At 46.3% G+C, this 13,971-nt stretch overlaps 1 protein-coding gene across 1 annotated transcript in view; it reads right to left on the bottom strand.

Moving 5' to 3' along the window:
* The window catches only part of jag1a (jagged canonical Notch ligand 1a), a 34,982-nt gene extending 24,352 nt beyond the window's left edge, over window positions 1–10,630 (bottom strand). The window contains 2 exon segments of the mRNA XM_078282590.1: window positions 9,196–9,498; window positions 10,559–10,630. Of these exon segments, the coding sequence (XP_078138716.1) occupies window positions 9,196–9,498; window positions 10,559–10,630 (375 nt within the window).
* Between the last annotated feature and the right edge of the window lie 3,341 nt (window positions 10,631–13,971).

A 13,971-nucleotide genomic window follows, 5' to 3' on the forward strand; every position in this document is an offset into this window, starting at 1 on the left:
TCTCCTACCAACACTTGTTCTCTCTGGACGTGTCGCTCTGCAGGAAATCCTCCGAGTCCCCAGACAGTCCAGGTAGTTTACAGATTAGCGGTTAGCTCAGGCTGTAATTAGGACGTGGGTTATGGAGAGTTTGGTGCTGCACGTCTTACTGCTGTGCCGTAACGAACCACAGCGAACGCCCCCGGGGATCCGTTCGTGTTTCCTGTCTGCTCGGATCCCTTTGAAGATCTACCAGGCTTTGGAAGCTGTCTTATTATTGCGTGCAGCAACACTTGCATATCACAAGGATGCTCCATTTCATTTTTGGTTATTGCCTTGCCTTCTGTGTTGTATTTTGTGGCCATTTTTTACATCTGGAGTTTTCCCCTGCAGAGTAAATACCACAAGTTCAAGAGAAAACTTGACCTCAGTCACAAAAGACTGGCAATCTCCTCTATCAACTGAGAATAAATCTGAACAAACCCCTCTCCCCCCCCCTCTCCCTGATTTCCTTTCCACACAGAGCCAAGTCTCCACTGTGCCACACAGTTGTTTATCCAAACGCCACATAGCTGTCTTCAGTCAGAACCCAGTCTAGCGTGCCATGTCATCATTTATCCAGGACTTGTGACTATAAACCCTCACAACTCTTACACCGTCCCGCCTCACTGCGTCACCTCTGGCTGAAATATCATCCGTCTGTTGGTCTGCTGCCGACTGACCAGGGCAGAAAAATAACCCGTCTGCCCACCGACCACAGTGCTCGGTACCTATCAAATTTCACCAGCCACTTTGACTATTTTACCAGCCAACTAAGTTTTTAGAAGAGAGCAGGACTCCAGATAATGGCTGGTTACCTGCCAAAGTGGCTAACAGAGTTAAACTAACTTGCCAACCACAGGCAAACACCTAGCAGCATTTGTCCGGTGGCTGTTGGTAGTTTCCCATCACTCCCTGTCCTTTTGATTGAGGAGGTGGAACCGCTTTCGCTGGCTGGAGGCTCGGTGTGGGAAAATAGTTCAAAAGCGAGCAAAAGCAGCCAACATGTTGAGGCAAGTCCGGAGCAGAGCGGGAGGCGGAGAGGTGAGCTGCGTTCACACTGCAGCTCACAGCTTCCACGTTCTGATGTTTCCCCTTGTTACTCAGATCTGATGTTTTGTGGGAACGGCAAAAAGCTGCATGGGGTCGCAGTTTTACAATTCCCATCTGGACCAAATGGGTATGTGCTGCAAAATCAGATGCAAAGGCATGTGACCCAGATGGCATTTTTATTTGAGCACTCAAACTGGAACTTGTCAGCGCTGCCATGACCAGCAGTGAATCTCGGGTCATTCAGCTTGTCTGAGCAGCGTTAGCCTGGAGGACAACGAGACACAGCGATGGAAAGAAAGATGAATAGCTGACTTGACTGTATTGTACTTGTGGAGACGCTTCGATTCAGTCAGATCTCACAGACTCATACTGCAACTGAAATGTGTCTGAATCAGGTGGGAGGAAGGAAGATATGACAGCTTTTCTACATGCTGTCAGTTCATGCTGGTATGGGATATGGGTTAAGTATTAGAAAAGATTAAAAAAAAGCAAATCAGATACAAGCAGCCATTCAGATTTCAGCATGAAGCCTGCAGTGTGAACGCAGCCTTAGACTTACAGCAGGAGTCTCTAGAGAAAACAGGAAGCTACATACTGTTCACCTAAAGTGATGTCACCGCCGTGACCTCTGATGTTTCTGTTGGTCATTTATCTGACGCTCTCATCCAGACTGACAGAATGAGCGCAACAGTAAAAAAAAAGCTGCAATTCCTTGATCAGTGGTTCTCAAAGTGGGGTCCAGGGACCTCCAGGGGGTCTCCAACAAAATAGTTTAATTTCATTATAATTTAATTTACTAGAAATGAACCCAACACGCTCTCACCACTATCTTCCCATAATACAGTGTAGATAGTTAAACAGTCAAATACAAAATCAATATAACAAAATCAATATAGCATATCAGTAACAAAAATGTTTTCATATGGGTCCCTGGGACTAAATCTTATCAAATGGGGTCCGTGGGACTAAAGTGTTTCTATTTGTGTGTCTGTGACATGAAAACCATATGACAACCCGTCTCAGATGAGTGGTTCTCAACCTGGGGGTCGGGATCCCCCAGGTGGTCGCAGCATCATTTTGGGGAGGGGGGGTCGTGAGAAGATTTCTAGGATAAGAAAAAACATATTTCTACTATACAAATATATTATCATGTCTATCCTTTCCCGATTTTTTTCCCGAATATTTTTCAGCCTCTAGGCCTCCTCTGATACAAGTGAAACAACCTGAAATGGGAAAAACTCTCTTCTTTGGTTCTTTGGTTGAACTGCTGACCGCCACATCCAGCCTGGAGGCTTCGCTTCATTTTAAGGATCACAAGCCAAAAAGGTTGAGAACCCCTGTCTTAGACCACTAACTTCACAAGTGACTGACAGTAAGGTAATAGTAAGGTTGTCAGTTTGATTCAACGGCTTTAAAACACATTAAGCATAAATCAGATCGCGGATGCTAACGAGAGCGGGTCGCAGAGACGAACCCAGCAGCAAACTGGGATTTACGGTCCAATCAGGACTGATGCCAGGATGTTCCGTGTGTTTACAAGCTCTCCGACCATTATGGGACTCTGGTCTTCAGAAATGTCCATGTTTGGTGGAGAGGGAAAACCAGCGGACCGCATCTGGTTCCCCAGAGCCTGGAGAGCTTAGCCAGATGAAAAGAAAGAAGATCCCAGCAGGCCTTTCTGTTCCCTCTCACCCCATAATTCACTGGGGCAGTTATCAGTCGGAAAAACGCTCCGAGTCTTTTCGCTCCCTCCTTTCCTTCACTCTCTCAGTTTTCTTTATCTTAATTTGGCCTTCAAGTCCCCACATCCAGTCTGATTTGAAACAGAGAGGGAGCACAAGAGAAAATGGAGGATTTTCAGCCTCAGACAGCGCAGTGTGTAGAGTGCCGAGAGTCAAAAAACACGACGTCTAAACTACACAGTGAAGAAGAAGAGGACAGAGGCTGTGGCTGATGTCATCCTTCAGTTTGACATTCAGGATGTGAAGGCACCAGCCGGCAACGTCAAGCGCTGGGAAAATGTGTCTCCGGTGGATAAACCAGTCAGGTTCACCGCCACACTGACCGCTACCGTGAGACGAAAACATTCGAATTCCTCGGTTGTATACAGTCTTTGGTCTTTGACTCTGCTCAAAGCGGTGGCGTCTAAACTTCTGTTTCTTCTGGTCTGGACTCACTAACGTCAGAAGCTCATCACACGACCGCATGTTGCAGGACATCTCGCACTGACCGAGCTACCGAATCCCGCGTTGAATCAAAACGGTGCAACACACTTTAGGACGAGGCGACGATGTGACAAGACAAGCGACTGCAGAGTCGGAGGGCCGGACTTCAGACGGGAGCTGAGGAGACGTTCAAAGTCTCGTAGGTCTAGAAAGACAGAAAGCCAGATGGGTCACTGGTAGGGATGCACCGATGCCACTTTTTCAATGTCGATACCGATTACGAGTATGAAAGTTTAAGTATCGGCCGATACTGAGTACCAGTCCGATCCATTACTTTTACTGAACAGTGCAGGCTTACTCCCTTAGTTTGGGGTCAATGGACAAAATGATTGAGATAAAATCCTTGTTTTTCCCACTGTTTGAGAAATACAGGCTTCTATGTGCCACAAATGCATAAAATCAAGACAGTTTGCTTTTATTTCTTACATGTTACTCATGGCTTTCGGTATCAGATTTTAGTCTTGGGTAAAATCTCCGATACCGATATTCCATTTTAGCCTGGTATCGGCACCCATCCCTAGTCACTGGCACCAAAAACAACAACGGATGAACAGCAACTGGCTGCAATTTTTGTTTGTACATTCATATGTGTTGATGGAAAAACAGAAGAAGAAGAAGAAGAAGAAGACTAGGGTTTGGGCGTGTAGATGGTTGGAGTGATGACATAATCCTCCTGCAATCTGCAATCTAACTGGCCAATATAACAAATCCCGTCGTTGTACCGCTCTCACACCACAAGAACAAGGACAAAATTATCTGGGACGCCTAAATTGGCTGTGATATTGAGGCCTCGGGCTGTTAGGAGCCACAACTTGCCGAACCCAACTGACGTCGTGCGTGAACCAAGCACCCAGAGGCACCAGCCAGCCAGCCAGCGGACCGGATGGAGGCAGGGCGACCCGTCCGGTGACACGGTGGGTGGCTGGGTGAGCTCAGCCGCTTGTTGAGCGAGTTGGAGCGGAGCGTTCCAGAACAACCGGTCCGCTGACATCCGTCCGACGGCTGGATCCTGGTGTTAGATGAAGCCCGGGGGAACGAGCCAGAAAGCTGCAGGAGGAGGAAGAGCGTTCACAGCCTCGTGTGCATCAGTGGCTGCTGCGGTTTGTGTTGGAACAAACGATGTTAGCCAATCCAGACCACCCCAAAACACACACACACACACACACACACACACCAGTCATCAATGGAGGGCAGGCTGGATGACTGGGTGTCTAAAATTAACTTTTTGGCTAAGTCACTAAGGTTTGGTAAACTAAAAATTAACTGCCAAGAATAGCTTTTACCAGCCAAAATAATGTATATACATTTCATGTGTCACCCTACCCATTTTCAATGCTATTTTACATATTGAATCATTTACTGTGTGAAACATTCAATAAAGAGACAAGAGCAGATTTAGAGTTTTGATGTCGATCAGTTAGTCTTCATTTTTTTTTCTTTTAGGTGGCCTCGCCCCCTGGTCGAGTCCCGCCTCTGAAATATCAGCCACTTCAGCACAACGCCGCGGGACGGGCGGGGCGGGGGGGCAGAGCGGCGGGGCGGGGCGGGGGACGGTGATGCCAGCGAGTCGCGGCGCTAACCTCACCCTGGCCGCCGTTTCCTGTTGCTTTCCCCCTGTAGATACATTATCCCCCCCCCCCACCCACAGTATTGTCCCATAAGCCCCGGCTGCAGCCCGGCCGGGGCCCCGCCTATTGTTCCTCTACTCCATGTTCATATAAGCTGTCACTGTCTGGGGCACCCAGGGGCCGAGAGAGAGAGAGAGAGAGAGAGAGAGAGAGAGAGAGAGAGAGAGAGAGAGAGAGAGAGAGAGAAACAAAGAGATGACAGAAAGAGACCAAAGACAAAAGGACCTGAAGAAGGAAAGCAAAAAAATGTAAGAAAGCAGAAAAGAAAGAAGTATAATAGTGAGCCACATATAAAAGCCACTGAAGAAGAGAGACAGAGAGACAGAGAGACAGAGAGAGAGAGAGAGAGAGAGAGACAGAGAGAGAGAGAGAGAGAGGGGTCTGGGGGGACGGGGGGTTTGGGGGGTCTCTGGTGAAATGCCGCAGCGTTGGCACGACTCTCCCAGCCGGCCATCTGAGCTCTAATAAACATGACTGACGCACAGAGCGATGTTGTTTTGGTTCGTCATGCCAGTTTGGGCCGGGAAGAGAGAAAAAAAAACAAAAAACACACCATCTTCCCTCCTCCCGCCCGTCCCGCCGGCCGCGCCGACCGCGACGGCTTCATTCAACACGCCAGTTACCATGGGTGGCGGGCCTAAAAAGATGGAATGTCCTGCAGCCAGCGGAGCGCAGCCACCCAGGTTCACAAGAGCAGAGCGAACAACGGCCCTTTATCCTCCGCCTGTGTCGGAAGGTCAGGGGCGAAAAGTACGACAGCGACGCAGGAGCCCCTTTGTGAGGCCGAGCGTGTCCGCAGAGAGCGGGAAGTCTGGACGGGACAGGGGGGGGACGGGACGGGACGGGACGGGACAGGACGGGACGGTTTCTCCTCATCTGTAGGTCCGAGCTGCTGACCGGTCTGCTGAGGCTGCAGGTCTGCCTCGACCCCCCGGCTGGTTCAAACCCGACCAGTAGACCACAGAGTGCCGACTGTCCCGCCACTCTCACAGGAACCCCTTACATCCTGCTTCAACAGACCTGGTAACAGTTTGACTGCACATTAATCTGAGGCCTTCAGCAGCATCGACTCTCCTCTTCCTTCACCTTTAACTCTGTGCAGCAGTGAGTCCTGTCTGAAGGAGCAGTGGTAGAAAAGGGACTGTTTCCATCCAAAGAGTTCCTCGCAGGTACCCCTCCCCTCCCTCCCTCCCTTGCTCTTTTCTTGTTCTCTCTTCCCGGTAGGAGGCCCTGTTACCAAGCAACCCCCCCCCCCCCCCCCCCCAAAAAAAAAAAACATCCAATCAGTACGTCCCGTTTGTGATCTGGCAGCTCTTCACCCTCTCAGTTCAAACCGAATTCTGCCGATAAGACGAAACCCAGCAGTTCTCCCTCTGGACGGTGCTTCGTGACCCTGACCCAGGCACAACCAGGCAGAATATGTGACAAACCGGTTCATACTGCAGTCCGTTATTACAGCTGGTGCAAAGATTTGCATAAAATCCAATCGTGAAACTTTGATAGAACCGTTTGGCAAGTAAAGGAAACCAGTCATGTAACATGGAACTGTAAGAAATTTTAGTCAATAAAATGAAAAATTCCTTAATTGCTTCCTGGAAAATGGCATATTTTTAGTGGTTACTTCATGGTGTACCAGTAGGCATGAATAAAAATTACAACCAACCAGCCTTTCTCTCCCTAACCCATACTGCTCTCCCACTGGTTCAGAAATACCTAAAAATGCCGTTTGATTATAACTTTAAAGTTTCCACCAAATGAATTATATGAACTTGTTTTGGTTCTTTTTTTTTTTTTTTTTGAATCATTTTTCAAGGACTCATTTATATACAGCGCTCCATCATTGCATGTATGACAGTCAAAAGGTTGTAAATGGGTTAAATGTGACGCAAACTGTATCCGGGACCGGTTCCAGTAAAAGGTCGGGAGTCTGCGGTCTGAAACTGAGACTGACGTGCTAAACTGCAGCTTCCTGGCTCTTTGTGTGTTAACGCTGAGCCCGACGGCCCAGGTGTTTTACTGCCCGCTCTCACACGGGCCATTGTCCGGCCGTCAGCCACGGCTCTTTAGACACACAGCAGCCTCATGCGCCGCATTTAGCGCCGCGCCGGGAAAACGCTCGTTAAAAAAAAACAAGACCCGCGACAGAGAGGAGAGGGATTCCTGCTCCGTCTCACTGTGCAGCTTCTATCAGTGGAAACCTCACATCTCCAGAATGTCAACTTTTCAGGAACTAGGAAAAGCAGCCTTGTTATTAGCTTGACCGCCATGTAGTTTTATCCGGTTTTGAAAGGGTTTCAGCTCTAGGGAGGTAGAATTTCCTCCTCAACCGATAGAGGAACCGTGTAATCCTTTAAAGTTAAAACATGAAAATCGATTCCTTGTAGGTGACGCTACTCTAGCAGCTGTTTTGACAGACAATCAACCAAATTACCAAACCGAAATAGTGAAAGTGGCTGGTGCATTCTGGGATGTACCAGAGGAAATTCAAGTTTCCTGTCTGGCTACCAGTCTTTGAAATCTTATCAGAACCTCCTGGAGATCCTCGGTACACAAGACTACTGTAGCTCTTTATGGATTAATGAATAACACACCAGGCGTCTGTACCTGACATGTCTGAGCAGCTCCCCACAGGCGGTTTAAGAACCGCCACCGCTCCGATAATGTCGGATCTTGTTCTAATTCAGAGTGCAGAGTGACCCAAATAAGTAGGGATGCACCGATGTTAACATGTAAGAAATAAAAGCAAACTGTCTTGATTTTATGCATTTGTGGCACATAGAAGCCTGTATTTCTCAAACAGTGGGAAAAACACGGATTTTATCTCAATCATTTTGTCCATTGACCCCAAACTAAGGAAGTAAGCCTGCACTGTTCAGTAAAAGTAATGGATCGGATCGGTACTCGGTATCGGCCGATACTTAAACTTTCATACTCGTAATCGGTATCGGCATTGATATAAGTGGCATCGGTGCATCCCTACAAATAAGTGTGATTAACAGATAAATGTCTGTGTGAGTGGAAAACAGTGGAATATTATGATGCAGAGAGAGGTAGAAAAAAGGTTTTTAAATGTTGGTCTAGATGTGACAGAAGAGACACTGCTGGATCAGGACTAAAACCTGAGGTGAAGCGGTTTCACCCAAACGTTTGTCTCTTCACTGAACTGAACTCTTCTTTGGATCTTTCTGCAGTCTGCTCAGGCATTCAGCTGAAACTCTTATCAGAGTGATTGATAATGAGCAACAAACTCCAACTGCTAGATCACCAGCATCACCAGCAGCATGAAGGCGGTGGACACACGGACCACATGGAACAGATTTTGCATTCGCATGCTGATGGGAACCAGTCTGGGATTTCCACGTTGGCTGCTGAACACTCGACAGAAAATCAAACCGGAAGACAAACGATGAACAAACATGGCCGTCCTGCGGCTTAACAAGCTAATTTAACAAACTTCAAATAAACAAATGTTAGTTATGATGGTTAGTCTGGCTGAACACAAGCCTGTAATAAGAGGTGCATGTGTGTGTAAGTGCTTGAGTGGAAACAAAACGGGATTTTTCTGCCATATTGAGAAGGCTAAAGGTTTTATTGCATCATAACTAAGAAACTCGGGTAGCAAAATGACTCCGTCTGACTCTCCAACTTCACCATCCGACTTTGAATGTTGCTCATGAGAAATTTCCAAGCAAGAAATCTGCTTTTCCGATAGATCGATAGCAAATGAACGCAAGCGGATCTTCCTGTGTCTCTAGATGGTTCGATACATAACATGAGCTAAGCTTTTTGCCTCTTTGCTTCTGTGACTTGGTGAGAGAAAGTTTGTTACTTTAGGTCCAAACTGAGTTCATTTCAATTCCAAGTCATCCTGCTTTGTGCCCGACATCCTGCTGAACAGACATGATGAATGATTTCATCTCCTTGACTCTATGGCTTTCTGACCAATGAGAATCTCGCTCTCCAGTAAACCTTCTCAACTCATCTCAGGCCTGAAACATCATGCTGTTGTTTCTGTGGATCCAAATCTTTAGTCCAAGAGCAGAGCACCCATTTTTCTAGGTTCAACAAGTCGTGAAAACTTCATTAAATCAGCTGCAACAGGCCTATGAATGTTCAACACTAAATTTGTTTATGTGGAAATAACATGCTGTTGGTTTGTTTGTGGGTTCTGGTCCCTCATCCTGTATGTGCATGGTATGGAAAACCTTTTTAGACACAGACAACACGACCGAAGCTCTGACAAACAGGACTTTGGGGAACTTTGGACTCACCGGCCAAGCGAAGCTGAACGGCAGCACGATCCTGGCTCTGTCGCTCCGGCTGCCGCCTAAAGAGAAGGTATTCCCGCCGACCACGGGCGTGGAGGCCGTGCCGAAGCTGCAGGGCCCGGCGGACGACACCTTCAGCTGGTACTCCTTCAGACAAACCCGGAAGTAGGTGTCGCACTCGTCCGCCGTGCAGCGGCGGTCCGCGGCGTCCCGGGAGCCGTCGCAGCAGGCGCCGCTCTGCAGCTCCCCGTTAACGTTCTGCATCGACACGACCTGAAGCTCGAAGTGTCCCGAAGCTGAAGAAACCTGCGGGAGGCGGCGGGGGGACATGTGAGCAGATTCATGCTATTCCCGCTATCGCTTTACTGTCATTATCATTATCATCCTCTCTGGAACAACTTCTGTGTACCAGCTCACTTTCATTTGTCTGGATCCTGCATTCAGCTTTCTGATACTGTTTTTACCCTTTAAGATATTTAACTTTAATTCTTAATTTTTTTCCCCATAGAAATGAATGGCAGAGAGTGAATAGTGACATCTGGCGATCAAACTGTAAACTCTTTTAAAAGACAAACTCTTTCTAATGAGTTCAACTTTTTAACCCCTTCCAGCTGAAGAAAACACACTTCCAGCTGCTTTCAGCTAAACCACACCTTTTCTCCTGGAAATGGATTTTACACTTTCAATTTAATTTGGTTATAATTATGGCATGACACCTAAGCTTTTCAAAGCGAGGTGAAAAGCTGGTGCAAAGTTGGTCCCAACTTATTTGCCACTGAATTCATGTGGTGCCTAGAGAGTCACTGCAGACTGAGTGAAACTGTTCACACTGAATCCGTCATGTGTTGAGTTCTCCTGCGGCTCAAATGTGTTGAGATGAAGCCGATCAACTTTTAACCTACAACTTTCCTTGCAACTCTGATTCACTGAGTCATAATGAGAACTTCACAGAGCTGAAAACAGGTAAAACATCAGCAGTGTGTAAAGCAGAGTAACTCCGGTGCAGGTAAGCAGCGCGTGCAGTGCGATGAATGAGTTTCCATCGTTTTCAACACATTCCGTGTTAAGTTTAATTTTCTTTTTATGGCATGATTTCAACTTTAAAACTTCGACAGCCTGTGCGGAGCTTGATTTATTAGCTTGCTACATGAACATGAACAATCAGATGAGCGTTGGCTTAAACCACATAATTTGTTGCAGAACTTGAGTGAAAGATTTATATATATTTGTCTTAAAGCCACGCACAACTCAAACTGATGCATGCTGGTTCCTGTAAAAAAAAAAAATTTAAAAAAATGAACAAAAAAATAAAATCCCAGCCGACTGTGTGTGTGTGTGTGTGTGTGTGTCAGCCTCCTGCACCTACCTGGACGCGGACACACTGCAGGACGAGCTGCAGGCAGAGAGCAGCGAGGACGGAGCTCCGTCTGAGGATCATGCCGGCGGCTGGCTGCTGCCTGGCGGCTGTGAGGCTGACTACAAGTCGGTCCGACCCTCCGCTCCGGATTTATACCCCTCCGGCCGGGACATGCACGGGTGGAGAGCTGCAGCTTTTACAAAGGATCCTTCCGGGGATCTCCGGCTCGTCACGGCGTCCTGCCCCCTTCCTCCCGGCCCTTTTGTCTGCTATTGTCCCGCTTTCTTTTATATCTTTCCACACGCAACAAAACCCAGGCGACGTCTGCGGAGGAATGACTGCCGGAGCCGGACGGCAAGTTCACCAGGAGCGGACTGTTAATATTCATGAGGGGGGAGGAGTCGCGCAGCCCCGGAGGCCACGCCCGCTCGTGAATATGCACGAGGCGCGGGTCTGTGTTTACAATCAGTTGACAGTCCTCTGTGGAAGTGCCTTCACACATGGACTCCACCGCGGAAAACCTACAGGACCGACATGACAAGTGCTTAGCGCCTCGCTCTTAATTACACTGACTGGAAGAAGAGAAGAAGAAGCTGAAGTCCCTGATGGATCAAACTGAAGTGCTTCCTGCTAGATTTTTCTATTATTCTCTATTTATCTTTTTAATATGTTGCTGTTATACTGCCGAAGATCCCACAAATCTCCCTCTATCTATTTTTATTATGTTTTATGTTTGGAAATTTGCTCATTTTACCATGTTTCCTTTTCTTGAAGATGACAATACAAAAGCCTTCTGCTTTAAAAGCTCATCCACATATTCCTGCTGTTGCCGTATAAATGACCACCTGATGATGTCATACCACTCTCATCATCATCATCATCATCATCATCATATAGGCTTGCTAAGTCACAAGCATCTTTTATATTACTGCTTAAAATTCACTTTTATAGACTTGCTTTTATTTAATTGTTTTTGATCCTATTATGTATTTTACTGTTCTGGTTTTTATTCCATAAAAAAGCCCTTTATAAACTCTGCTTTTAGAAAAGTGTGATATAAAAAATGTTTGTTATTATTATGTAATTTGACCGCCAGGCTCGTTGGGCACAAACTAGGTTGTCAAACTGGTTCTGATGCCAGAGAACAGGATTCAAATAAAACACATTTCACTGCAATTTGGTGTTTTCCTTCCGGACATTTAAAAATGTCCAGGTTTGCTTGTGTGTTGAGTTTCAGGAGCGCTGGGGATCTAAAACACATCGCTGTCACACAGAAAATACACTTTCTTTTCTTCATTTCTGATAAACGAATGATAAAAGCAGCAATAGAATCCACTTTAACACTGTATGAGTTATGAGCTGATTGTTTCCAGAGCAGCTTCACTCTTTTCAGGAATTTTCTAGAAACGAGTGTCAGTATATAACACAGATAATTAAACTAGTATCAAGAAAATGACTTGATTCAAAAAATAATGCAAATCAATTGATTTGCATTGGGAACAAGAGGAATTCTCTTGGTTTTTAAATAAGATTTGAAGACGTAAAATGTGTTTTACATTAAAATAGTGTTTTAAAAAAAGAAACTCTTGATCCACAGTATCATTGTATGTGAGTGATCCTCTATAGGTGACCCCCTGCTAATGTGGCCATTGTGAACGACTGGCAACATAAATCCCCCTCCGACAGCTGTGGTTGTGTGTGTGTGTGTGTGTGTGTGTGTGTGTGTGTGTGTGTGTGTGTGTGTGTGTGTGTGTGGTGGTGGGGGTGTTCAGGAGGAGGGAGGGGTTCATACAGACCCCGTCCACAAGCACAAACCTGAAAACAAATAACATTAGATGAAACTGTGATGATTCCTGGGGGGGATGGGGGGGGATTAAACATGACTCAACTGATAATTACAGACATTAGAACATATTAAGTAGAAATGTATAAGTGGACAATCTGAAAAAAAATTCTTTTGAATGAATGAATGAAAAGTAAAACATAATGAGACATGACAATATACCATTTTAGGCTATATTTTACATTTCAGGCATTTGGCAAATACAATTATTTAAAAAAATAAAAGAACTATCAGCATATTTGCAATATATAACAAATGAGAAAAACGAGAATATGTAGAAAACAAATATGTGAATTTACAGCAGATATACAGGATGTGCAAAAAAAGGGGGAGCAGAGGAATGGGGGGGGGGCAGCGGGACGAGAGGGAGGAAGAAGAAAGGGGGGTGGGGGGGGGTTGGGGGGGGGTTGGGGGGGTGGGGGGGGGGGGGGGGGGGTCCTTTATGAAATAGAGCCTCGGCGACAGAACAAAGGTGCCTGCTCTTTATTCTCAAATTAGAGCAGCTGGGCTCTTTTCCCTTAAGGAGCCCCATGAATAGATTAGGACTGCTGTCAGTGAAAGAGAGACGACCCCCCCCACCTACACACACACACACACACACTCACACACACACTCACACACACACACACACACACACACACACCTCTTGCTGGACGGCTATAGAGCCGCAGTGTAACAAGGCTTTCAGTGAATTATGTGCTTGTGCCTGTGTGTGTGTGTGTGTGTGCGTGTGTGTGTGAGTGTGTGTGTGAGTGTGTGTGTGAGTGCGTGCAAGGCATGTGTTTCTGCCTCTATGCGTGTGCGGGCAAATAAACACATACATGTACTGTATGTCTTCACCTGTATACATACCTGTGCGTGTGTGTGTGTGTGTGTGTGTGTGTGGGTCTGTGGGTCTGCAGTGGCGTCCAGATCCAAATCGTTCCCACTGAAGACACAGAAGACTTCATCATGACATCATGACATCATGACATCATGACATCACACACTCGATTCTGACCAAAATCAACTGTTTCACTCTAGAGCTTCTTAAACAGCTGTCCAGAGCGTCATAACAGGCCGATGGATCCAACCCAAAAGCTCCCAAATGTCTTTTTCAACACACTGATTGCTCGTACTGGCATGTTGGTAAAAAGGATTGAAATTTAGAAATGAAAACGATCCAGTCAGGCCTTTCCTGTACATTTTGCTACCTTGGCTGTAGATTTAGTACTTCCCTGTTTCCTCTGTGTAGTAGTATTGTATACCGTATACTGTATATTGTATTTGAGATTGAATTGGATTGGAGAGCCGCACTCAGGCAAGCAGGACGTAAACTCTATAATGAAACAACTGACAAGATTTTGGTCAGAATTGATCGGTGATGGAAAACGATGGGAAAACCAGGTTGAAAATGGCTGGAGTTCTGATTTAAGAATGAATCTGTAAACTCTTCAGCTGCGGCTGACTGTCTCAGCTGATGAGCTCGTTAAAGCAATATCCCACTTAGTTTTAACATGGGGGTTATTTGGCTCTTGACTGCCATGAAAACCAGAATATAATCTCCTCACCCAGACCAGATGCAGCTGGACAAGTTTGT

The sequence above is a fragment of the Centroberyx gerrardi genome, chromosome 3 (assembly GCF_048128805.1).
Source record: "Centroberyx gerrardi isolate f3 chromosome 3, fCenGer3.hap1.cur.20231027, whole genome shotgun sequence".
Lineage (NCBI taxonomy): Eukaryota > Metazoa > Chordata > Actinopteri > Beryciformes > Berycidae > Centroberyx > Centroberyx gerrardi.